The sequence below is a fragment of the Homalodisca vitripennis genome, chromosome 6 (assembly GCF_021130785.1).
Source record: "Homalodisca vitripennis isolate AUS2020 chromosome 6, UT_GWSS_2.1, whole genome shotgun sequence".
NCBI lineage: Eukaryota > Metazoa > Arthropoda > Insecta > Hemiptera > Cicadellidae > Homalodisca > Homalodisca vitripennis.
In genome coordinates, this window is record NC_060212.1 from 11508094 (window position 1) to 11535602 (window position 27509).

General features: G+C 37.4%; 1 protein-coding gene across 3 annotated transcripts in view; it reads left to right on the forward strand.

Annotated features, from left to right (window-relative positions):
• Positions 1–21307, forward strand: part of LOC124364103 (WD repeat-containing protein 43) — a 46212-nt gene extending 24905 nt beyond the window's left edge. The window contains exons 5-10 of one of the 3 annotated variants that reach the window (XM_046819293.1): positions 681–849; positions 8212–8301; positions 10576–10773; positions 16659–16810; positions 18665–18909; positions 20314–20453. In XM_046819293.1, coding sequence (XP_046675249.1) covers positions 681–849; positions 8212–8301; positions 10576–10773; positions 16659–16810; positions 18665–18909; positions 20314–20438 — 979 coding nt within the window. In that variant the 3' untranslated portion in view covers positions 20439–20453. Of the gene's footprint in view, positions 1–680; positions 850–8211; positions 8302–10575; positions 10774–16658; positions 16811–18664; positions 18910–19927; positions 20205–20313; positions 20454–21085 lie in introns of those variants that run through there. The other 2 variants (XM_046819292.1, XM_046819291.1) reach the window with 2 other exon arrangements.
• The last annotated feature ends 6202 nt before the right edge of the window (positions 21308–27509 follow it).

The window sequence follows — 27509 nt, forward strand, 5'->3', positions numbered from 1 at the left end:
ATATTTTGTAAAATGGTGTATTGCCGTAAATGAAATAAATAAATAAATAAATAAAACACATGTAAATATTATTAATGTAAATAATATATGTAAAGATGTTCAAATTTAAATGTGTTGTTATCATTTGTTATTTACCACCACCATACCTGTAAGTACTGTAATCGCGTTTATATAAGTTAATAAAGCTAAAGGGGTCACTTTTTCTATAACAAATGCCTGACTCCTCTGCAGTATCGCTCGGAAGCCAAAGTTTTACATTTAGCCATTATTTTATACAAAGCTTGATGTCATGAAATTAGAATAAAAGGTCTTGAAAAGTCTTTAATTTAATTTATTATAATATTGCTAGACACCCTGATATTATTATTTATAAATAATGTAATTTATAAGTAGTGTAACTAGGAATTGTCTTTGGGGAGGGGGGGGGGAAATTGAGTGGCTCTGATTGAAGTGCATCCACACCGGTGTAAAGAATAAATAAAAATTTTAATAATTTATATATACCTAATTAAAACGAGTTAATTGCTGTATTTCAAACAAGTTGGATTGAATTTATAACATTCTTTATTTTTAGAGTTGTAGGGTTCCATCTCCCTCATCATTCCCAACAGTTACATGACTGGTATTTACGAGAAATCGTAAGTGCTTTGCAGTATATAATGGTGTAAATTTCCTTGCAGCAAATGTGGAAAGCCGTTAAAACCGACGTTGACGGTGATGGTGGCGTTCGACACGGGACAAAGCAAGACTAGAGTACCTCCACTGACCATCCTCGGAGCTCATCTCTACTCCCAGCTGAGAGCTCTCATAGTGTACGGGCAGTCACCCTTCCTGGCTTTTGAGAGCATTGTGAGTAACTCTTGTACAGATACATGTTAGGACAAAGCAAGACTAGAGTACCTCCACTGACCATCCTCGGAGCTCATCTCTACTCCCAGCTGAGAGCTCTCATAGTGTACGGGCAGTCACCCTTCCTGGCTTTTGAGAGCATTGTGAGTAACTCTTGTACAGATACATGTTAGGACAAAGCAAGACTAGAGTACCTCCACTGACCATCCTCGGAGCTCATCTCTACTCCCAGCTGAGAGCTCTCATAGTGTACGGGCAGTCACCCTTCCTGGCTTTTGAGAGCATTGTGAGTAACTCTTGTACAGATACATGTTAGGACAAAGCAAGACTAGAGTACCTCCACTGACCATTCTCGGAGGTCATCTCTACTCCCACCTGAGAGCTCTCATAGTGTACGGGCAGTCACCCTTCCTGGCTTTTGAGAGCATTGTGAGTAACTCTTGTACAGATACATGTTAGGACAAAGCAAGACTAGAGTACCTCCACTGACCATCCTCGGAGCTCATCTCTACTCCCAGCTGAGAGCTCTCATAGTGTACGGGCAGTCACCCTTCCTGGCTTTTGAGAGCATTGTGAGTAACTCTTGTACAGATACATGTTAGGACAAAGCAAGACTAGAGTACCTCCACTGACCATCCTCGGAGCTCATCTCTACTCCCAGCTGAGAGCTCTCATAGTGTACGGGCAGTCACCCTTCCTGGCTTTTGAGAGCATTGTGAGTAACTCTTGTACAGATACATGTTAGGACAAAGCAAGACTAGAGTACCTCCACTGACCATCCTCGGAGCTCATCTCTACTCCCACCTGAGAGCTCTCATAGTGTACGGGCAGACACCCTTCCTGGCTTTTGAGAGCATTGTGAGTAACTCTTGTACAGATACATGTTAGGACAAAGCAAGACTAGAGTACCTCCACTGACCATTCTCGGAGGTCATCTCTACTCCCACCTGAGAGCTCTCATAGTGTACGGGCAGACACCCTTCCTGGCTTTTGAGAGCATTGTGAGTAACTCTTGTACAGATACATGTTAGGACAAAGCAAGACTAGAGTACCTCCACTGACCATCCTCGGAGCTCATCTCTACTCCCAGCTGAGAGCTCTCATAGTGTACGGGCAGTCACCCTTCCTGGCTTTTGAGAGCATTGTGAGTAACTCTTGTACAGATACATGTTAGGACAAAGCAAGACTAGAGTACCTCCACTGACCATCCTCGGAGCTCATCTCTACTCCCAGCTGAGAGCTCTCATAGTGTACGGGCAGTCACCCTTCCTGGCTTTTGAGAGCATTGTGAGTAACTCTTGTACAGATACATGTTAGGACAAAGCAAGACTAGAGTACCTCCACTGACCATCCTCGGAGCTCATCTCTACTCCCAGCTGAGAGCTCTCATAGTGTATGGGCAGTCACCCTTCCTGGCTTTTGAGAGCATTGTGAGTAACTCTTGTACAGATACATGTTAGGACAAAGCAAGACTAGAGTACCTCCACTGACCATCCTCGGAGCTCATCTCTACTCCCAGCTGAGAGCTCTCATAGTGTACGGGCAGTCACCCTTCCTGGCTTTTGAGAGCATTGTGAGTAACTCTTGTACAGATACATGTTAGGACAAAGCAAGACTAGAGTACCTCCACTGACCATCCTCGGAGCTCATCTCTACTCCCAGCTGAGAGTTCTCATAGTGTACGGGCAGTCACCCTTCCTGGCTTTTGAGAGCATTGTGAGTAACTCTTGTACAGATACATGTTAGGACAAAGCAAGACTAGAGTACCTCCACTGACCATCCTCGGAGCTCATCTCTACTCCCAGCTGAGAGCTCTCATAGTGTACGGGCAGTCACCCTTCCTGGCTTTTGAGAGCATTGTGAGTAACTCTTGTACAGATACATGTTAGGACAAAGCAAGACTAGAGTACCTCCACTGACCATCCTCGGAGCTCATCTCTACTCCCAGCTGAGAGCTCTCATAGTGTACGGGCAGTCACCCTTCCTGGCTTTTGAGAGCATTGTGAGTAACTCTTGTACAGATACATGTTAGGACAAAGCAAGACTAGAGTACCTCCACTGACCATCCTCGGAGCTCATCTCTACTCCCAGCTGAGAGCTCTCATAGTGTACGGGCAGTCACCCTTCCTGGCTTTTGAGAGCATTGTGAGTAACTCTTGTACAGATACATGTTAGGACAAAGCAAGACTAGAGTACCTCCACTGACCATCCTCGGAGCTCATCTCTACTCCCAGCTGAGAGCTCTCATAGTGTACGGGCAGTCACCCTTCCTGGCTTTTGAGAGCATTGTGAGTAACTCTTGTACAGATACATGTTAGGACAAAGCAAGACTAGAGTACCTCCACTGACCATCCTCGGAGCTCATCTCTACTCCCAGTTGAGAGCTCTCATAGTGTACGGGCAGTCACCCTTCCTGGCTTTTGAGAGCATTGTGAGTAACTCTTGTACAGATACATGTTAGGACAAAGCAAGACTAGAGTACCTCCACTGACCATCCTCGGAGCTCATCTCTACTCCCAGCTGAGAGTTCTCATAGTGTACGGGCAGTCACCCTTCCTGGCTTTTGAGAGCATTGTGAGTAACTCTTGTACAGATACATGTTAGGACAAAGCAAGACTAGAGTACCTCCACTGACCATTCTCGGAGCTCATCTCTACTCCCAGCTGAGAGCTCTCATAGTGTACGGGCAGTCACCCTTCCTGGCTTTTGAGAGCATTGTGAGTAACTCTTGTACAGATACATGTTAGGACAAAGCAAGACTAGAGTACCTCCACTGACCATCCTCGGAGCTCATCTCTACTCCCAGCTGAGAGCTCTCATAGTGTACGGGCAGTCACCCTTCCTGGCTTTTGAGAGCATTGTGAGTAACTCTTGTACAGATACATGTTAGGACAAAGCAAGACTAGAGTACCTCCACTGACCATCCTCGGAGCTCATCTCTACTCCTAGCTGAGAGCTCTCATAGTGTACGGGCAGTCACCCTTCCTAGCTTTTGAGAGCATTGTGAGTAACTCTTGTACAGATACATGTTAGGACAAAGCAAGACTAGAGTACCTCCACTGACTATCCTCGGAGCTCATCTCTACTCCCAGCTGAGAGCTCTCATAGTGTACGGGCAGTCACCCTTCCTAGCTTTTGAGAGCATTGTGAGTAACTCTTGTACAGATACATGTTAGGACAAAGCAAGACTAGAGTACCTTCACTGACCATCCTCGGAGCTCATCTCTACTCCCAGCTGAGAGCTCTCATAGTGTACGGGCAGTCACCCTTCCTAGCTTTTGAGAGCATTGTGAGTAACTCTTGTACAGATGCATGTTAGGACAAAGCAAGACTAGAGTACCTTCACTGACCATCCTCGGAGCTCATCTCTACTCCCAGCTGAGAGCTCTCATAGTGTACGGGCAGTCACCCTTCCTGGCTTTTGAGAGCATTGTGAGTAACTCTTGTACAGATGCATGTTAGATCAGCAGTAATAGCAACCAAACTGCAAGGTTATTCTTCTCTTTCAACCCTAAAAGTGGCATGCAAACTTAATGTTGTAATGGCACAGTGTTCTAGGATACCCATTAATGTACATTCCTAAGGCTTATTTTGACTACAACCAATGCTCCAAATGTATTATATTGTACGTAATTTATCTCAAAACAAAATAGGAGAAACGTGTGTTTTTTATTCATTTCTTTTTATTTTCAATTAAGTTTGCTTTAAAAATAATGTGAAAACAAATTTTCTTTGTTTTAACCCCCAAATCCGTTTTGTACCTATATTGGAGTTTTATGAAAGAAAAAATCCAAATATATACATTTGACCCCAAATGTGCTGGTTTCAGAATCGTGTGGTTTATATTAGACTTAACATTAATATATACATGTTTTATGAAAATTAGGGTGTCTTGATGGGTGAAAATAAACAAAGAAAATTTGCCAGTTATTGTTTTTTAAACAAGCCGATGTAATACAGCTTTGGTGTTCTTGTTGAGGACTGACTTACTGACAACACAATAGATGTTAAATTACTTAATAGACGATGGCCATTTGCAGCGCGTGCCACTCTCAGGGTTAAGTGGAAATGCTTGGATAAAACATACACAAAATATTTAATACTTTCCAGACTTTGTCATCTACAGAAAAAAGGTGCATGTTTTCTACTTAGTTGTATTCATGTTTGTTAAATTGCAAGAAATAATACATCTATTGAGGTTATATTGTAACTGATTACATTTACACAATATACAAAGTGCATAGTTCCTGTTCTTAATACTGTTAATGCTGTTAGGTAAATTTACATGGTTATTGTTTTGTTCTTTTGGCCATCAAATTGCTTTGGAATTACATGCAAAAACTTAGTATTAACTATGCTATTTTTCAGTGTATAGGAAAAATGCTTCTGTTGTTATTGCATTTCATGTTTTTAGCAAAAAACTTTGCTGCTTGTATTTTTTGTTATGACAGCATAAAAGCTTAAGTACATAAATAGTCTGTACATTAAGTCCAAGATCCTTTTGTTTGAAAGTGATACCTCAAAATTTTGTATGTGTGTTAGAAAGTATCATAATAACAAAATAAAGTAATTTGAGGAGGGCTTTTGTTTATTTCTTACACATGTGAGATTCAAATACGTTATTAATTGTTGTTGTTGTTCGGACAGGCTTATTATGGATAAATTCTTTTTATCTCATTAAAAATATTAAAGCAATGTTTTCATTTCCTCAACTCTGCTGTTTTTCATTCAATATAGGCTACCATCATACCATTTCAATTGTGTAATTTCAATTATAACACATATATCATCAATTTGTGTTGTAAGAAAGCGTCTTTACATTAATTAATTTTACACGTATATCATTACTACCTGAAGAATAAACTAATTATTAATTAATCGTACACGTTTAATATTTTGTTTAGAAATAATGCAGTTGATTTAGAAACCAAGTTCTTGGTCGTCGAATCATAATCATAACCTCATCCTATTTGTGTCTAACCCTGACCTAGTGTACATCCACAGAAAATTTGAAAGAGTGTTACAGAGAGCAAATAGACATAGCAAAAATTGGTACACTCCATACCTAGCTAAGATTAGACTAGTCCTAGATATATGCTACGAAAGAAGCAAGTCTAACCCTGACCTAGTGTACATCCACAGAAAATTTGAAAGAGTGTTACAGAGAGCAAATAGACATAGCAAAAATTGGTACACTCCATACCTAGCTAAGATTAGACTAGTCCTGGATATATGCTACGAAAGAAGCAAGTCTAACCCTGACCTAGTGTACATCCACAGAAAATTTGAAAGAGTGTTACAGAGAGCAAATAGACATAGCAAAAATTGGTACACTCCATACCTAGCTAAGATTAGACTAGTCCTGGGTATATGCTACGAAAGAAGCAAGTCTAACCGTGACCTAGTGTACATCCACAAAAAATTTGAAAGAGTGTTACAGAGAGCAAATAGACATAGCAAAAATTGGTACACTCCATACCTAGCTAAGATTAGACTAGTCCTGGGTATATGCTACGAAAGAAGCAAGTCTAACCCTGACCTAGTGTACATCCACAGAAAATTTGAAAGAGTGTTACAGAGAGCAAATAGACATAGCAAAAATTGGTACACTCCATACCTAGCTAAGATTAGACTAGTCCTGGGTATATGCTACGAAAGAAGCAAGTCTAACCCTGACCTAGTGTACATCCACAGAAAATTTGAAAGAGTGTTACAGAGAGCAAATAGACATAGCAAAAATTGGTACACTCCATACCTAGCTAAGATTAGACTAGTCCTGGGTATATGCTACGAAAGAAGCAAGTCTAACCCTGACCTAGTGTACATCCACAGAAAATTTGAAAGAGTGTTACAGAGAGCAAATAGACATAGCAAAAATTGGTACACTCCATACCTAGCTAAGATTAGACTAGTCCTGGGTATATGCTACGAAAGAAGCAAGTCTAACCCTGACCTAGTGTACATCCACAGAAAATTTGAAAGAGTGTTACAGAGAGCAAATAGACATAGCAAAAATTGGTACACTCCATACCTAGCTAAGATTAGACTAGTCCTAGATATATGCTACGAAAGAAGCAAGTCTAACCCTGACCTAGTGTACATCCACAGAAAATTTGAAAGAGTGTTACAGAGAGCAAATAGACATAGCAAAAATTGGTACACTCCATACCTAGCTAAGATTAGACTAGTCCTAGATATATGCTACGAAAGAAGCAAGTCTAACCCTGACCTAGTGTACATCCACAGAAAATTTGAAAGAGTGTTACAGAGAGCAAATAGACATAGCAAAAATTGGTACACTCCATACCTAGCTAAGATTAGACTAGTCCTAGATATATGCTACGAAAGAAGCAAGTCTAACCCTGACCTAGTGTACATCCACAGAAAATTTGAAAGAGTGTTACAGAGAGCAAATAGACATAGCAAAAATTGGTACACTCCATACCTAGCTAAGATTAGACTAGTCCTAGATATATGCTACGAAAGAAGCAAGTCTAACCCTGACCTAGTGTACATCCACAGAAAATTTGAAAGAGTGTTACAGAGAGCAAATAGACATAGCAAAAATTGGTACACTCCATACCTAGCTAAGATTAGACTAGTCCTAGATATATGCTACGAAAGAAGCAAGTCTAACCGTGACCTAGTGTACATCCACAGAAAATTTGAAAGAGTGTTACAGAGAGCAAATAGACATAGCAAAAATTGGTACACTCCATACCTAGCTAAGATTAGACTAGTCCTGGGTATATGCTACGAAAGAAGCAAGTCTAACCGTGACCTAGTGTACATCCACAGAAAATTTGAAAGATTGTTACAGAGAGCAAATAGACATAGCAAAAAATGGCTAAAGATAAGTACGTAATGGAATCTAACAATCAATGCAAAGCTGCATGGGCAGTTATTAACTCTGTGACTGGCCTAATTCTCATATTACAGCTGCTGACTTTAATGACTTCTTTGTAAATATTAATGATACTGTAAATACTAATAGTGAAATTTGTAAGCTTTGCTTGTCCTATAGATCTATTAAAATCATCGGGTATTAAATCCCCTGATTCACCTAATTTTTCTACTTTATAACTTAAATATTTATTAAGGGCACTTTACAAGTGGTGTGGTTGCGTGTTTTCAAGTAAAATTTAAGGTCGTTTCACTACAGCCTGTTCTCAATGTAAAGTAAGTTCCCAATTACTTGAAATATTATGATGTGGTGTCTGAAAATTAGCAGTGGAACTAAAATTTATCAGCTAGATCTCCATTCACTGAAATTTGTATGTATTATTTATTCATTTTCTAATTTAGTTAGTTAAAAACATAAGTCTACCTGTTACATGTGACTTCAATTTTTTAATGTTTTAGAAATTGGAACACACCAGCAATGAACTGTGTTTGGTGCGTAAGGATCCCAAAAAAAGCACATCATCTGTCCAACAAGAAGTCGCAAACAAGGTTGGTATACGTATATATTTGTCATTATTATCAATTTATTAAAAATATTAGTTTTTATTTGTTTTGTAATGTTTAGAGACATTTATTAAGGTGTAAACAAACTAATTCGGGTCATCTGTTTATATATCTGTTGTATTTAATTTCCTGTATAATGTCTTTAAGATTAACAATAACAAAACAGAAGTTCATAAAAGGAAATGGTTCATGCTCTTTTACTGAATCTCCAATAATCTTTTAATGAAATATTTAACCTAAAAATATTTGTTTATTTCAAATTTAACTTTGTTGTTCTGACAATATTTTGGCCACATTTTGGCCACAAACTTCATTTTAGTCTGTGAATCTTGTGAATGGGTATGAACATTGTTGATAAGTGCATAATCTATACCTTCTTTTATTTTAAACTTCTTGTTTAGTTTAACTTTGAACTTTTCTCAATCTTCAAGTCTTATTCTTTTGCCACAGCAATATTATACTCAACGATCAAATCAGTCCAGATAAATCATTCCTAAACTGGGAGAGACAAATTTTTATTTGAGCAAAAATACTATATTTACAAAATGTTTTTATTACACAAACCACACTTTGATATTTTGCTGCTCGGCGCCATTTTTTGATATTCTCCTGCTCCTACTTGTATCATCAACAATCCATTAATCCTTGAGAGACGAAGTTCTGATATATCAGAACTTGTGCAATAAATTGTTTACATTTTATTCTTCTGGTCAAATATTTTATGTCAGTTTCGCTGAGTGTCTTGTTTGTGGTTGTGTTGTGTCTTGCTGCTTGGTAATAAACAAACAGTTTTATTAATGTGTGTCTTGTGTATAGTTTTATATATATATATATATATATATATATATATATATATATATCCTTCGAATTATGTCTCGGAAAAGTTTTATCAAAGGTTAGGGGTAGCTGTAATTTTTTTTATATATTTTGAGTTTACAAAATTTACTGTAATATACAAATATGTACCTATATATTATTTCAAGAAAAATAAACACTTTGGGAATAATTAAATAAAGTAAAAAAGGATATTAGTTGTTCTTAGAATACAGCCATTTCCCAGAAACTCAGCAAATCCCTTTTAAAAAAGCATAGTATTTTTGGTGTATCTTTTGTGCTATCTAGTTATAATAAACGTTTGTTAAGCCCTAGCGTGAAATCAATAACAATAATTGAACATAGCCTATTTTTCAAAATAAAAATATTGCTCGTATCATTTTAAGTTCAATATTTAAATATTCGTATAATCTTGATTTGTTATGTAACTGTCGGACGTTTTTCATTGCATGGAGATAAATAATGAAAGATATCAATTCTTTGTTTGAAGTTTATTTTTGACGATGGAAGGATTGTGAAGGAAACAGGATTTTTCCGGACATTTGCCATCGTTCAGTGAAACAATAAATCAGTAACACTACGTTTCGTGATCTGGTCTCTTCTTCAGGTAAATAACTAACCTAACACATAATTACTAACTAGGTTAAAATAAACAAATCATACCAAAGCGTTGTGACACGCTTAAGTCAGGAATCACAACCACCATGTTGTGTGTCAACTTCACTAACTCTAAAACATGCGCTTAATAAAAACTATACACAACACTAATTATTAAAACTGAACAGAATACAGGTCCCAGTACGTCTATATTCGTCTACCAACCACCTACAACTGACCAGAGGCCAATAGCAAATGGCAATCATCACGGCAGAAAGACACAAGATGGCTGAAATAAAAAGGAAGGGGGACCGGAATGGGCCTTTTTATATTATTATTATTGCTTCATGATAGATGAACTTCTTAAAATCAAAGGATGTCCCCTTTCCTTTTTATTTCCGCCTCATAGGATGTCCCCCTTCCTTTTTATTTCCGCCATCTTGTTTCTTGAGAATCAACCTGCGACACAATGTCTGGGATGTGCAGTTAGCTCACTTACTCTTTATATACCCTGATTCTTCCACATCAAGAATATCTCATGTGTAACGGAAAGTAAAGGTCCCGTCAAAGCATGTTAATGGGTTTAGAAAATATAATAAATTTGAAAATAAAATTTAACTGATATCAAACATAAATAAAGTCCTTGTCTTCGTTTCACTTTAAGATATTACTTAAATTTGGATTAATGCTAGTACAATATTACAAAAACAATTTCTTATCTAAATAAATATAATGATTTCTAATCATGACTACATAAAACAGTCACTATTTTACTGTACCGAATCTATTTGGACATAAATAAACGTTATATGACAATGTGTGTCGCAGGTAAGAGCGCCCGAGGTCAGCAAGGATGTGCAGTATCTCACCGGGACAGTTGTGAACGGCTCATTGGCTCCCAAGCGAGGCCGAGGCAAGGAGAGTGAAGTCCCGATGGAGGAACGTTTGGAAAACCTTGCACTCAACCAGCCATCGTCGTCCTCTACGCAGCCCAAAACTGAAGGAATGGCTCATCTTTTAATACAGGTTAGAAGCTAATCTTGCAGTTTTGTATATTATGCTTCATAAGCCGTGAAAATAAAAAAAGTAATATAACATTGTTGTTATTGATATGGTACATAAGAGATTCTAAACTGAATCTTTGTCCTCACCCATCGAGGGTCATTTTTTTATTGAAGAAATTAAAATCCTGTACAAGCCAAAATCTAGTTATTAATGCTTACCTTACTGATGGCACTCTCTTGTGGGGCAACTGTGCTGCTGCAAAGTTAGTTTTTAAGACTCAAAGAAAGGCATTACAAGTCATTGCAGGTGTCAGTGAGAGATTCTTGTAGGACTGTTTTTATTAATCTAGGTATTCTTATCCTTCCATGTATATTTACTTTGCTATGCCTAATTTTCCCTAAAGAAAATCTTAATTTATATAATTTCAAAAGTTATGTTCATGACTATAGTACTAGATCTCGAAACTTAAGACCTCAAATACTTTAGATTAAGTAAAACTCAGAACAGCTTCATGTACACCTTCTACCTCCAGATGCAGTTACCACTACTTTCAGGAATTGTCTTGTGAAACGGCTAAAGCAGGATTTTTATTCAGAAGAAGAAATGTTTTTACACTATTTAAGTGACTTTTTTTAATGATCCAATGTTTTTGTTTTTAACCATTTATTTATATATTTTTTGTTTGTTTGTTATTGTTATTTTGTGCTATTATTTATTTTAGCATTAATTTTTAATTTAATACTGAACATAATTTAGAAAATGTTTTAACAAGTTCATGACTATGTAACCCCATTGGGGAAACACGGTCTTTCAATACTGTTTTCTTTTTTAGGTTCACAGAGAAAAACATAATGAAATAATTGTTTTTGTGCAAAATTACGAAGCCTACATACCTTTCTCGTTGTACTTAAGACGTTTTATGTAAAAAAAAGATTACGTTAATTTTTTTGCTTTTATTATTAAAAAATGTATAGCAAATAAAAAAGCCTGGATAAAAGCTGTTGTGAACATGTTAATTGTATATTTATTTGCATTTTTCTATAGAGGTGGTGTGGATTGTAAACCTAATGGTAGCATTATTGTTAACCTTATCTGACTTTGTCAATGCATATAACATGTGGGACGACAATAAATGATTCTTAGACACTGCCTTTTTTTATTGTTAATCATTAGCAAAGTCTATAATTCAAGGGGTGGAGAAATTACATTTGCATGTCTGTCCTCACAATGTTTAGAACAAACTGGACCTATAATATACTTGAAAATTTGCATGATGCTTCATATTTATATGCAATATTGCTTTCTATAATGGTTCATGTCATTCCGTGTGATTTGGCTGAGCAGTAGCAAATATTTCTACATTGGTCTTATGGGTAACCATGATGGCTGTGAGAAAATTGCAGAATAAATAAATTAATACATTTCACATAGTAACACATAGTAGTAGCCTAATTATTTACAAGGTATCTTGGATTCATGCGAGCTGTTTCAAGATGGCGGTGGGGAAAAAGTAAAACCTAAATGTGGCTCTTGTAAAAAAGTGGTAGAAGATGATAGCAAATCTTTTTTATGTGAAGGAATGTGTGATATTTTGGTATCATGCAACTTGTGTCGTATTAGTGACGAAGAAATACGACCTAATCGTAGTGCTTGGTGACAAATCAAGATGGTTCTGTGATGGGTGTATGTCGCGCATAGAGAGTCTACGTAAGAGTGGCGTATGTAACGATGACTACATTATAAGTTGAAAGAAATGGTTAGTAAATTAATAACCTATGTAAAGGATATAACCACTGACAATATTGAAATAAATAAAAAACTGGACGTATTAAATTCTAATTTTGAACAAAACATAACCCCCAAACAAATTGACAATGTGACAGAACCCAAGCTGGAAACTGCAATAAGTTTTGCCAACATTACGGCAAACAAATCTACAAATAACATCTGTGTCACAGCATCGACGAATCACCAGATCTGCCTCCAAACCCCATCAATTCGATCAACCAACTACAATTAGTGTCGGGACGATCTGCGGACATGTCGATCACCATTCCAGACACCGATCAGGCTTTGTCGTCTGCATGTGACGTAGTTAATCTGACTGGTGAAGATCTACTAACCGATCAAAATGGCTGGAAGGAGGTGGAAAGGGAAAAGAAGAAGAAGAATAAGAGAAACACTGGAAAAGGACCAGCTGATCAACCTCAAAGTGATGGATATGGGGCCTACTTCTCCTAAACGTTAAAAAACTGTGACACTAAAAGTATAATTAGTGCAGTGAAAAGTGCTAAAACCGCGGAAACCACAAGTCTTGATAGGTACAGCTGAAGCAAAAAACAGACTGCGGATTAACAGGGGCCAAAAAAGCGTGGTTTCACATTGGTAAAGTATCAAAAAAATCGGAAGTGAAAGACGTAGAAAGTTTCGTTACCAGGGACCTTTCCAAACATTGATTTTGAAATAGAAAAGTTGGATACAAAAGGACTAAATATACAGTTTTAGGCTAGGTGTTGAGTACATCCATAAAGACCAAATAGCCCAATCCTCGCTATGGCCTAAAAAACATTACTATTAAGCGTTTTTTATTCCGGGAGAGCCAAACAGGATCAACTAGGTTAAGCAATTTACATGACTCCTGGAACAATAAAGACAGTTTTGTTTGTGTTTGTTTAAATGTACAGTGTTTGAGTACTAAACCTAAATGCTCTCACACATTATATGGAAAGAAGCTAGGCCTAGCATACTGTGTTTAACTGAGCATTGGTTAAGGTCTGAACAATACCAATATTTCTCAAAAATAGACACACTTACCCTCTCTAGTTTATATTGCAGAAAAAAATTACAAAAATGGTGGTTCAGCAATCTATGCAAATGAAGGACTAACTACTCGTGTTGTAGATCTGGAACATTTTTGTTTGGAAAAAACCATTGAACTCGCTGCTACTGAACTAAATTTTGTAGGTCTGCATAGGCCTATTGTTATAATTTCGGTTTACCGATCCCCGGATGGTGACTTGGAGCAATTCCTTCAGCTACTGGACAATTGTCTGGAAAGCCTATCACTGAAAAATAAAGCTATTATCCTGTGTGGTGATTTTAATATACACCTGGAAACAACTTCCAAGGAAGAGGCGGCCTTCACTAACCTACTGCGGTGTCATAATTTCTTCATAGCAAACCGTAAACCAACAAGAGGAAGTGTCTGTTTGGACACCTTTGCCAACAAACCTCGACCAGTGGGACTTCGATGTCAGTGTGGAAAATCCTCTCATTGCGGACCACATGCGCAGTCGTCTTCAAACTTAAGGCAAGATCCGCTATGGTGAGTAAGGTTGTACCTCCAATTTCATGGCACAAAAATTACAAATTTTATAAAAAGGCACATTTCAGATGACAAGGTTCAACTCTTGCTTAGGGCTCTGTACCAAATTGACTGGAACAGTGAACTGGTAAAAAACGGACCGGAAGTTTTTGACTCCCTTTTCACATGTTTTTGTCATAAGTTCAATGAATTTTTTTCCTCTTATTCCTACTGGTGCTCCTAAACCTAAAGTAACTCTGAGGCCTGCTGCGAGGAGTTCTGGCAAGAAATGGTTCATTGATGAGTTGAAACACCTTAAATTGCATGTGTTAATGCTGCATGACCTTTCTAAGAAAGTAACTCTAGCAAGCGTAAAAAACCATTCTTGACACCCAGTACCGTATGTATTTTAAAATTTACAGGGGTAAATTGAAGGCGGCCAAAATAGCCCAAAACGTCTCCTACATCGATTCTGCGCCAAATAGATGCAAGGTCGGCTTGGCAAGTTATCAACCAAAACAAGGTAAAATCTCAACAATTTTCATATCCAGGTAGCCCTGACGATTTTAACACCTTTTCATCAAATCATTCGAAGATATTGTATCTAAGTTTCCGCAGGCTGCGGATGTGAGCCTGGACCTGGGTTTTTTACCAACACCCAACTGCACACTTATGGAATGGGAAGAGGTAAGCCCCAAAATTTAATTACCGCTTTAGTGAAGAACTTTTAGGTCCTCCAAAAGTCAGGATGTTTATGGCATGTCGGACGGTGAAGTCTTGAAGTCCGTCATCGACGCTATAGCTGACCCTCTATGCAAAGCCATAAATTGCTGCCTAAGATTTGGTGTTTTTCCTGACTACATGAAAATATCTAGAACGATCCCCATCTACAAGAAGGGCGACCATCAAGAACTGGCAAATTACCGTCCGATATCGATAATCCCGGTATTGGCCAAAGTCATGGAAAGTGTCATGAAAAATTCAGCTAGTGAAATACTTCGAAGGGAAAACAACCTGTTCATGGCGGGGCAGCATGGTTTTAGGAGATGCCACTTCTACTACTACGGCAATATTATCACTAGTTGAACAAAATAACCAAGGCATTTGAGGAGGGTGAATCAATGGCGCTTACACTCTGCGGATCTCAGCAGGGCGTTCGACTGCGTATCACACCAACTACTGCTCCAGAAGTTGTCTCACTATGGAATAGGTTCTACGGTCCACAAGACATTAGCATCGTATCTGCTAAACAGGAAACAGGCCGTCTTTCTGGAGGGTGCGCAGTCGGGGATCTTGCTGGTCAAGCACGGAGTGCCTCAGGGTTCTGTTCTGGGGCCCTTACTCTTCCTCATACTGGTCAATGACCTAGAACTCGAGGGTCGCTCTCTCCTATTCGCAGATGACTCAACCTTAACAACAAGAGGGAAAGATTTAAACAGAGTGAGGCAGGATGCAATAATGTTACTGGACAGGGCAAAACAATGGTTTGAAGTCAACCATTTGCAGTTAAAAACCAGACAAAACCCAGCACCTGATATGCACACTCAAGAGAGACATAGGCTTCCCAAACCAATGATAACGTAAAATTGCTCGGTTTTTATCTGGACCGAAGAATGACGTGGACGGCACATGTTTCTCAGGTCTGTGTCAAACTCTCCAGAGTGCTCTGCCTCCTCAGGAAATTAAGGGAACCATGGTAACGGAACCCTATTTACAAACAGCATATCATGCACTCTTCCAAAGGCCACATTATCTATGGACTGATACTATGGGGTCATTCTGGAGCCTGTGAAGACGTGCTGAAGCTGCAAAAGAAAGCTGTAAGAATTATAACCTCTTCAGGATACTTGGAGCACTGCTGGCCAATTTTCATCCGCCTGAATATCCTTACAGTCTACAGCCAGTACGTCTACAACTCCATCTTGCAGGTACGGGAGCAGTCTTTCAGTATTCCCTCCAGAAGCGACATCCACGGCTATGACACTCGCAGAGCCCGGGGACTTAAAACATCGCACGATGCCGACTCTCCGGCACACACTAAGGAGTTTCCCTAGGTATGGTCAAAAGCTGTTTAACTTGCTACCGATAAGTGTGAGACATCTTGAGCATGCCAAGTTCAAGTCAGCCTTGCATGAAGAGCTCATAAGGAGGCCGCTTTATTCCTTAAAGGAGCTGGGAAGAAAAGCCACTGTTTGGGTGACCCAACCGCCACAAATGTAAATATATTGTAAATTTTTTAACTATTTGACATGAACATTTACTTTTGACGCAGTCTATACGGGAAATCCGTCCATTGACGAAGAATACAAGTATCAAGTATCTCAAGAAAATATAATCTGTAGATATCATTGAAGCACTCAGCCATCACAGTACTCTGTAGGCTGGCACAATTTCTCTTTTGTCTGCAGGAGTAAGGAAACTTTAAAGTACAGTTTTCTGTCTATCCGCAGGACATCTTGTGAATTAAAAAATTTGTAAATTTTATAATTTTGCATGCAATGTTATACGACACATGGTGTGACATACTCATATCATGTTTAAAAAGGGAGAGCAGACTAGTGGAGACATTAGTTGTTGACAACTGTTATATGTGTGTGTTCAGGGGCTCCAAAGCAAAGACAAGTCATTGCTGCAGAATGTGCTGTTCCGCAGAGATGAGGCAGCTATCACACAGACTGTACAGAGGTTACCTGTACAGGTTATCGGACTACTGGTGAAGGAGTTGTCTGTACTTCTGCAAGGCAAGACATTCACGTGAGTCTCTCTATTACTGCTGCTTGTAACAATCTTTTACTTACAGGTACTCAGAAGTCGAATACAATAACAGGGAACACTGTCCTGTACAGGGTGTTCAGGTAACACTCTGTTTTAGCGTGTCTTTTTAAGAATAAGAATAATTTATTTTTCACTTCTTTTATATATAATTTTTTACAAAAATAAATACTTGTACAGTAAAAAGATTCTTTGAGGACAAAAATACAAAATGAAAAGAATAAAAGAGAGCACTAGCTAACACTAAGAATAATAGAGCATCGTGCCAGGAATGACTGTACAAAAACAAATCTTAGTCAAATTTACATTTAATCTAGGAACTAAACAACAACAAAAAATAATATTAATAAGTATCAGAGAAATTGTTACATACAAGTATTTATATTAAATCAAAAGTGACCTCTAAGGTAAAAAAACCTGTTTAGAGGCTCCATTACTAAAATAGAAATAACAAAAATAAATATTTTGTGTTATTTCAGCTCTTAGAGACATTATACATATAATAAAAAGTAATCTTCTAGTGCTAAAACAAAATATTTCATGAGTCTAAGTTTATAAATTAGAGATAGCTTATACAACTTATATACAGCAATATATAAAAGAATCTAATTAACAATTAAATAAAAAATATAACTTATTCAGTAAAAAAAAAAACTTCGTTCGGATATTTAAAAGAAAGTTTACATCTTCAAATTTCAAAAGCCACTGTTTCAGACTTGTTAAGAAGGTACCTTTTGATTGTTTTAAGAATGGGGGGATTTTATGATAAATTCTTGGAGCTAAAAAGTTGAAAGTTTTGATAAAAAAAGTGGTATATGGTTTCAGTAACAATGCTTGATTTGGATTTCTTAATATGCATTTGTAATTATTGTATTGTTGTGTGTCCACTTCTGTTATAAAATAGCTTTAAAACCTTTTATATAAACAAATTTTTTAGAGGTAAAATATTAAGAGAACTAAATATTGGACATGTCGTTTCATACTTACTCTTATTTGAAATCAGGCGTATAAAGAACTTTTGTATCATGTTAATTGGATTGGATCTTTCTTTATCATTCTCTATTTACACAATCATAGAAATCGGTATTGTCAAAACGAGATTACACAACAATTATTTAGTTGTACCACACTTAGTAATTTCTTCAGGTCTTCCATTCCAGGAATTCCTTTTCACTGTAGAAGTGTTTTCAAGGGAGAAGGTCTCTCCTGTATTTCCCATAATGTTTGCAGGTTTTGAAGTACCGTACTCGCATTGTAACTGTACTCGCATTGTAACCGTACTCGCATTGTAGGTTCACTTACCTAACCTGAATTGATCATAAGCTAGATGGATGCAATATTTGGTATTTTCTTGCAAAAGACTATTATTTAATTTTAAATTATTAGAAGCTAATTTATAGTAGAGTAAAAATCTAACAGTGTGAACATATTGGAACTGATAGTACCTTGAACCATAGAAAACTCTGACTACACAAAAATGTTAACAAAATAAATTGAAAATGTAATGAAAACATGATTTGGCATGCAGTACAGTCATCGATTTGTAAAGCTATGAAATATGGGGGGGGATTAAGACACAGGGTGGTTTACAAGCTTTAAAATACTCTCCAAAAACAGGGGCTCGGGAATATTTTCCAGGAATATTGTTGAGCTTTAAGACCTCAATAATGTGTTCTAGCTTAAAACAAACTAATGGGTGCGATTTTAATATTCCTCTTTCAAAATTTTGGAGGAAGCTTGAGCCACATCTTGATGCTAAAAACTTACCCACGTCTGATTAATTATTTAATTTCCTCATTTGTGTTCTGCTATGTAAGTATTCTGTGATCGGTGCAGGAACCAGGTGGCAGCGGTATGGCTGAAGGCATTGCTCGCCACACACTCGGGCCAGCTGTTGGCAGATCCGAGTGCGACGGCAGCGTTCTCTCCGCTCCTGGGTCTGGTGGAGACCCGAGTCAACTGTCTGGCACCTCTGGGCAGGCTCAGGGGCCGACTGGACCTCATGTTACACCAGGTGTCTGGCAGTGAGCGACAGTCTGGGCTCGTGGACACTCAGGCTCTAGTCGTGCATCAGGACGGAGGTCAGTCTAGCCATCACACACACAGTTCCTGTGCTTGCCCACCCTCTCCCTTGTTCTTATATAATCCATCTTCAGGACGTAATAAAGGGTAGCGTGATGTAAAAAATAAGGATTTCAAATTTGTAAACTGACAAGTTTCCTTTTAGATGAGTCTTTTACAGTGAACTAGGACTTGGATCTTGCTGTCCGATGTTACAGATCGGTCAGTGTAAGATTGCAACTCACTACTTGTCTGATGCCATCCACCTGAGAAGACAATGGTCTATAAAAAAAGTTACCTTTTAGGCCCTAAATTGATATGCGTAATTTCATAATGATACGTTTACTATTACATATAATCATCAATCTCCTGACTTTTTAGTACCATTGTATGGTATGGATCGTTCACAAGGCCAAATATTTTTACCATAAATGTAATGTTGTATTGGACAAAAATTCATTCATAATAACAATAAATGTTACTAAATAAAAATGTTTCATTTGTCTAAAGCCGATGGGCAGGTTGCGACGAAAACACAAAGTAGTGTTCTGACCGCCAACTTTGCGGTCAATAGGTGGCTTAAGTGTGCATGGAGACTTAGATAGTCGTCCTCTCAGCTCGCCGGGTTCGAGGTGACCAGACACAAATTCCTAAAAGGAAGACAATAATAAATATACTGTATTTATTTAGTTCCGTTTTGTATTATTTTGAGGAATTTTTCCAATAACTTTAATACTTAAAATGTATTATTTTAAACTATATTTAATTTAATACTCAACATTGGACAAATAGTACAAAAGTCATTGGCACTGACAAATAGGTCCTAGTTAACCTATGAACAAAAGTGAAGTGAAAATCCAAGGTGGAATCACACCAATATGAAATATATTCAGATTAATCAGGAGCTAGGCTCAGGAAGTCTCTTACTTGTGAAGTCTGTTACAGGAAGAATGCGTGTACTCCTAGTTAGTTGGTCACACTGGACCGTTGATGTGCTCTAGTATAACTAACACCACTAATTCAGTGAATGTTCTGCAGATTCCACTGAAGAAGGCAGTGACACGTCGGGAAGTGAAGCTGAAGATGATGAATCAGGAGCTAGGCTCAGGAAGTCTCTTACTTGTGAAGTCTGTTACAGGAAGAATGCGTGTACTCCTAGTTAGTTGGTCACACTGGACCGTTGATGTGCTCTAGTATAACTAACACCACTAATTCAGTGAATGTTCTGCAGATTCCACTGAAGAAGGCAGTGACACGTCGGGAAGTGAAGCTGAAGATGATGAATCAGGAGCTAGGCTCAGGAAGTCTCTTACTTGTGAAGTCTGTTACAGGAAGAATGCGTGTACTCCTAGTTAGTTGGTCACACTGGACTGTTGATGTGCTCTAGTATAACTAACACCACTAATTCAGTGAATGTTCTGCAGATTCCACTGAAGAAGGCAGTGACACGTTGGGAAGTGAAGCTGAAGATGATGAATCAGGAGCTAGGCTCAGGAAGTCTCTTACTTGTGAAGTCTGTTACAGGAAGAATGCGTGTACTCCTAGTTAGTTGGTCACACTGGACTGTTGATGTGCTCTAGTATAACTAACACCACTAATTCAGTGAATGTTCTGCAGATTCCACTGAAGAAGGCAGTGACACGTCGGGAAGTGAAGCTGAAGATGATGAATCAGGAGCTAGGCTCAGGAAGTGTCTTACTTGTGAAGTCTGTTACAGGAAGAATGCATGTACTCCTAGTTAGTTGGTCACACTGAACCATTGATGTGCTCTAGTATAACTAACACCACTAATTCAGTGAATGTTCTGCAGATTCCACTGAAGAAGGCAGTGACACGTCGGGAAGTGAAGCTGAAGATGATGAATCAGGAGCTAGGCTCAGGAAGTCTCTTACTTGTGAAGTCTGTTACAGGAAGAATGCGTGTACTCCTAGTTAGTTGGTCACACTGGACCGTTGATGTGCTCTAGTATAACTAACACCACTAATTCAGTGAATGTTCTGCAGATTCCACTGAAGAAGGCAGTGACACGTTGGGAAGTGAAGCTGAAGATGATGAATCAGGAGCTAGGCTCAGGAAGTCTCTTACTTGTGAAGTCTGTTACAGGAAGAATGCGTGTACTCCTAGTTAGTTGGTCACACTGGACCGTTGATGTGCTCTAGTATAACTAACACCACTAATTCAGTGAATGTTCTGCAGATTCCACTGAAGAAGGCAGTGACACGTTGGGAAGTGAAGCTGAAGATGATGAATCAGAAGATCGTTGGGATGAATTGTCCGAAGACGAAGTTGAAAATATGGAAAGTGAAGATGTTGATGAAACTTAAAGTTAAACTGTTAAGTTGTGTACAGTACTGTAAAGTTAATATTTTTAAAATATCAATAGGGTTTATATTATTGATTAAAAAAGAATTTATTTTACATGGAGTCTTTTATTATTGTGGGTGTGTATGCTTTCCTGGAATTCAATTCTTGTTATCTATTATTTTTTTATTTCGTTTAATATATGGTAGGAAAACAATGAAATCAGTTTAAGTCGCATACTTCTTGAACTTCTCAGAATTTATTTTTAACTAAACAAGACCATGTGCAACTTTTTAAAATATACTAATTGTTGTCAAATTCTGTTGCCACATATGTATAAAAAATCATACAGAATTTATAAAATAACACTCAAATTACTCATATGATAAATAAGACAACCCATATACCAAATAAAGGATTAATTTTTGCACAAATAATTCACTAAATTTAAGATTTGAAGTAGTCCTGGAGCCAAGAGACAATTTACATTGTATAAGCACACAATGTACTTTCTCGTGAAATTGATAGGGAAAATTACCCCTGATTGAACGTACAAAAAGGGATAAAGTTGCCCTTGGCTGGTGCCAGGAAATAGTAGATACCCTTGCCAAGATAGGCACTGGGAGCCTTCTGGTAGGGCCAGAGCCAGCCTGTGGAGTAGCCTTCTCCTATAGCAAAGCTCTTGTAAGTGTTTGGGGAAAAGGATTAGTTTTGAAACCTGGAGAAAAGCCTCATGCAATCTAAAATGTTTATCTCTCCCTATGCTAAAGGATGGTTAGTACTCCCAGATCAAAGCGAGGGGGATAGGGATGCTGCTAGGCAGTGCATGGCCTGCTTAGGAAACCTCTGATAAAGGTGGGTCTAAGCCAGAATGATGAATGCAGTCTCTGTGGAGAGGCAGAAGAATTAGTGGAACATACGAGGCTAAAGTGTCCTGCCATTTGCAAGATCAGAAAATAATTCCTAGAAGCTTATCTCCTGAGGCCAAAGGATATCAGAACAGGAGCCCTCAAATCTTAGACTTCTGTTAAAGCCTCAGATTCGGAGGGCCAAAAACTTCATAATCAAGTATCAGTGTTAGATCCTGTAGATTTCAGGAATGGCAACCATCATTCATGTTGTAGAAAAAATTAGATAAAAATTGAAGCAAATCAAAGTTATCTCAAATAATTTAAGGTTATGAAATAGTTGCTTTAGATGAAGTCAATTATAATTTAAGCAGCTGTGCCATTGAACGACTGCTAACTCATAGTATGAAGTAACCGCCATTAGATTATTAAAAAAACGCCCAATCAGACAAAAATATTTTATTATGTACATTTTAAAACTACATACTTTCTTGATTTTTTTACATAATAGCCATTATGATTTATGCATTTATCATACCTTTTGATTAACTTAAAAATGCTGTCTTAAAAAAATTTTGCTGTGTACACCATTAGCCAGTCGGTGATAAAATCTTTGAGTTCTTTGTCGTCACACAACACAAGAGTCAAGCCACTTTTGGAAATTTTTCCAACAACTCAAAGATTCTGATAACTATAAAACAGAAATTTTGTTTGCAATTGTAATTTGTTATCAAAGCACATTCATTAGTTGGCATAGTGCAAGGATATTATATTAATCATTGTGCTAATAATATCTGAGTGGAATAAAATCTGCCAGAGTTCTTGTTTTTGTGTAGCTGAAGAACAACAGACTCTTATCTTCTCAGTCCAGTCGTAATAGTGATAACTGGTCATTTTGGTAATTTTTAAAACTGTTTTATTTGTGTAAAAGTTGAGAATACCGTCGTGGCGCGTGTAACTCGGATATTTCCAGCAATAAAGCTGATTACTTGTAATGGTGATGGTAAACGCAGTTTTCATATAAACCGTGAAGAACGACATTGAAGACAGGAATACACGTTCCAAACTGTGGAAATGTAAAAACTGTCGTGCAGCTTCTAACCAGGGAAGTATAAGCTCTAGAGTGAGTACAACTGTTACGAAGAATTTTATAATTAATGTGCTCGACGGCTTTTAAACTAAGTGTTGAGGAACTAAAAAAGTTTTGCAGTGAGGTTAAGGTGATACTGCAAACTCTCTTGTGGAGGATTTGAAGAAAGAAATCAAAGCTGTGAAGAAGAAAAACAAAGATCTTGGAGTTAAAAATGAATTACTTGGATCCGCCATTGAGTGACTGCAAGATCGTGTTTCTACGCTCGAGCAGTACACAAGAAGTAATGTGGAGATCAGTGATACCAGAAACACTTAAGGAAGATGTCATCAGCACAGTCAAGGAGTTGGAGCGGTGCTTCATGTTACAGTGGAGGAACGAGCACAAAACAAAACTTCCTTTCCAAATTGAAAAGGAAATCCCGTAAAATTGGTTTCGCCTACATGTGGACTCATGAGGCCAAGTTCTATGTAGAAAGGCGAGTGGAGAAAGTGTCGTAGGATTGACGGTCTTAAGTGAACCAGACGCTTAAATTTGTATGTATCTTGGTTTAAGCGTTTTTTAATTTGTTTAATATATAATAATAATAATATTAATAATAAATTCGTTTATTTGTCGTAAAACATGTTACATGCATTGACAAGTCTAATTCAGCTACAGACTAAGTAGCATTGTCTCTAAATAATATTTAATAAGTATAATACATAAATATTATATATATATAACAATATAAGACATTAATTGTCTAGTTGATAAAACTGTCACAATTGGGAATCAAAGGAGAGGCTGGAGATTGGGTAGAAAGCTACCTAGAAGGGCGTAGGCAGATGGTTGAGGTCAAAAAATCAATTAATGGGAGAGTTCAAGTTTATAAATCTGAACCACTACCAACGAGGAGTACCACAGGGCTTGGTACTGGGACCATTTATATTTGTACTGTTTACAAATGAATTCCCACAGCTGTTTACAACTGAGAATGTAGAACCCAACCCGTACTCTATGCAGATGACACAACCCTGATTTGTAGCAATGACTCAGCCTCAAGAACGGTACTCAAACATTTTAAACTCAACAAGTAAAGCACTTAAATACTGCCTGAATAATGACTTAGCTATAAACCCACTAAAAACAACACAAATAAATTTCAGTAGAAGACAAGACAACTGTCCAGAAATTCCTGACATTTCTGTTAAAAATCACACAAAATTATTGGGAATTACTATTGACTCTAACCTATCGTGGACGAATCACACTGACATCTTAACAAAAAAAGTCAGTACTGGAATATTTGCAGTACGTCGGATGAAATGGATAGGTGGCCTAGACGTAGCAGAGAGCCTACTATGTGTTGGTTGAATCACAAATTAGGTATGGCCTGACAGCTTCGAGTGAGACATCTGAGGCAAATCTCACTAAAGTTCTTGTTCTGTAGAAAAAGGCGATTAGGGTGCTTGCAGACAACGCAAAAGACAGTTGCAGATAGGCTTAAAAGTCACTTAGAATTTTAACTGTTGTCGCTCTTTATTACTGTTACGCAGTAATCATTTATACAGAAGAAGCAGACTTTTCCAAGAGGCAGGGATTTTCACTTGTACAGAACCCTAAGAGTTACTATCATCTACCTACTCATCATATGACTCAATACACCAAGAAACCCTAAGCTGTTCAACATGCTGCCACCAACACTGAAAGACCTAGAAGGGACAGAACTCAAGATTCAACTAAAAAAATGGCTTATGGAGAGACTTGTCTAGTCCATTAAAGAATACCTGGACCTGGTCAAGACTAACATGTAAAGCAAGAAACTGAAGATGTTATTAATTAATTTATTTTGTTTGAGGCCAATACAGATCTTGATTATATGTAAATAAAGATAATTGACTATTATGTAGTTTACAAAACATGTTTGGCTAAATACATTTTAGTATTTAAATACGTTTTTTACTCCCTATCACCAAACTGAGAGAACAATCACAAGTTCAAATCAGAGCGCTAAGGGTTAAAATTCTTGTTTTACACATTCAGGCAGATGAAATCTTAAGACAAATCTTCTCTTTTGGTTGAGTGAGCCTGAATGCAAGGTCTGAGTATGTGTGGGGTTTGGGGAAAGAGAGGTCTTTTATCTATTTATCCTATATACTATACAGCCGCATCTAAACCTATACAAACAGATTATTTAAACTATATCTCATATAAAAAAATGGAAGAATAATAAATTTCAAAATTTAAATCTAAACAGAAATAAACTATATCAATAATTTCAAAAATAGTTTTTGTTTTAATACTTATAATAACAACTTAATATTACTATCCTAATAAGCAAACAATAGAGTTAGTATTAATTAATAGACTAGAAATATTATATTCATATATTATCAACCGGTACCTGGACATTCTTGGCACCTTAGTCTACAGCTGGTAGCACATGTAGCAACCTTATAAATCATGTAAATATTGTAATGCAATTAATCAATAGCGACCCTTCCCACCCACAAGCTATGCTCATGTGGGAAGTACATTTCAGTAAACAAATATTAGCAGAAGCTCATGTATTTGTTAGATATAAGAAAAAATAGCTTCCATCAATGTTACATATGTTATTATGTATGAAATAAACAATTTTTGATTTGATAGGTGTTGAGGTTTCACTCAGTAAGTTGATCTTAATCTTAAAAACAGTTTAATCAATCAGTACAACACTTTGATTACTTTTCAACATAGTCCCTAGCAGCACTTATACAATCTTTCTGCTAATTTGTAAATTGCCTTTGACATAAAATCCTTTGGGTTGATCTTGAAGCCACTTTTGCTCCCGAGGACTGGAATAAAATCCTCGTAGACCCTCTTTAAGGGAGTTTTTCTTTCGTCAGCCCTCTCGTAGATGGACACGTGTTGTCATGAAGCATAATCACACCTTCAGTCCAGAGTCTGCAGCGTTTTGTTTGAATGGCAGGTCTTACCTTGTCTTCCAGCATTTCAACATATTACTGGCTGTTTATTGTTCTTTGGCCTTTAAGAAAATCACAATAAATTGTTTCCCTGAAAATCCCAGAATACTGTAAGCATGACTTTACCGGTAAATGGCTGGGTCCTGAATTGTTTGCAAGTGGGAGAAGTCGTACGCTTCCACTCAAGGCTCTGTCTCAAAGTGGTGGATCCATTTTCAAAAAACCTTCTTGCGAATTTTCGACTGTTGACTGATTTGAAGCCAGGTTTCTTTGTGAGTTGTCTGCGCACCCATCTCGCACAGGGCTTGTTGTAGAGCAGCTTCTTGTGAATATCTTTATGGACAGTTTCAACACTCGCATTATTTTTACACTAATCAGATTAAACAGTTCGACCGGTTGTTCACCACAAACTCTTGTACAGCTACTTTGATAGTATTCTACTCATTTTGCTCTTCTAAGGTGCAATTCTCAAGCAGACACCATTGTTAACTGTGTAAACTTGAGGCTATGTTTACAAAATATGATTTACAGCTGATCAGATGTCATCAAAAGGTTGCAAACTTTATGAACTAAAAGTTTCATAGGGATCAATTCAGCCGTTTGGAGCAATAATAATTTGCCTCATTACTTACTGAACGACCCTCGTAATTGTATGTATTGCTCGTTGTCATGGAAACACATTAACCCTTTGAGTACCGGAGCATCGCTATTTGCGATCCTGCGTTATATGCAAGAAACACCAGAATTGCTATTTGCGACTTCTGCAGTAACGCTTATATTTGATATAGTATTTATCTAAATTGGCTCAATGACTATACATACGCATTTCAAAGGCTTCAACGTAACTTTTGATGAAGGTTTTGTTGAATTTTGGGTAGGTTCTGATTTTTACTGTGGTTGTAAAGAGAGCTGGGGTTGTAAATGGGTTTGTAGTGTTAGTATCTTCATATTATTTTGTTTGTGTATGTTGTTCTAGTCTGTGTAAGTAGAACAATGACTTGACCGTGAGTTACGGCGATCGTAAGAAGCTAGTACTTTACTAAATACGTTTGTATAGTTTTTATGTTTTTTGTGCTTGTTCAGTGATATTTATAAACAATGAGTCGTAAAAACATTACTGACAATGAATACCTAGTAATGCAGGCATTAGCAGTGTAGACAAGACAGAGTGTCAGGTTAGGTTACAAACTTTCTTGTTTTGTAGCGGTTCATGTTTTCATATTTTATTTTCCAAACTTTAATTATAAGTATAAAAAAGTTTGTATATGTCTTTTTGTAAAGAATTAAATGGAGTATAAGATAGCATAACTAAAAATAAAAAACAAAATATTTCAATAACACTACGTTGTGCAAAAATAAGAAACAAAATGTTTTTGCTCATAAAGTTTTTGTTAATGTTTTTTTATTGGTATAAACACCTTAAATTACTATTG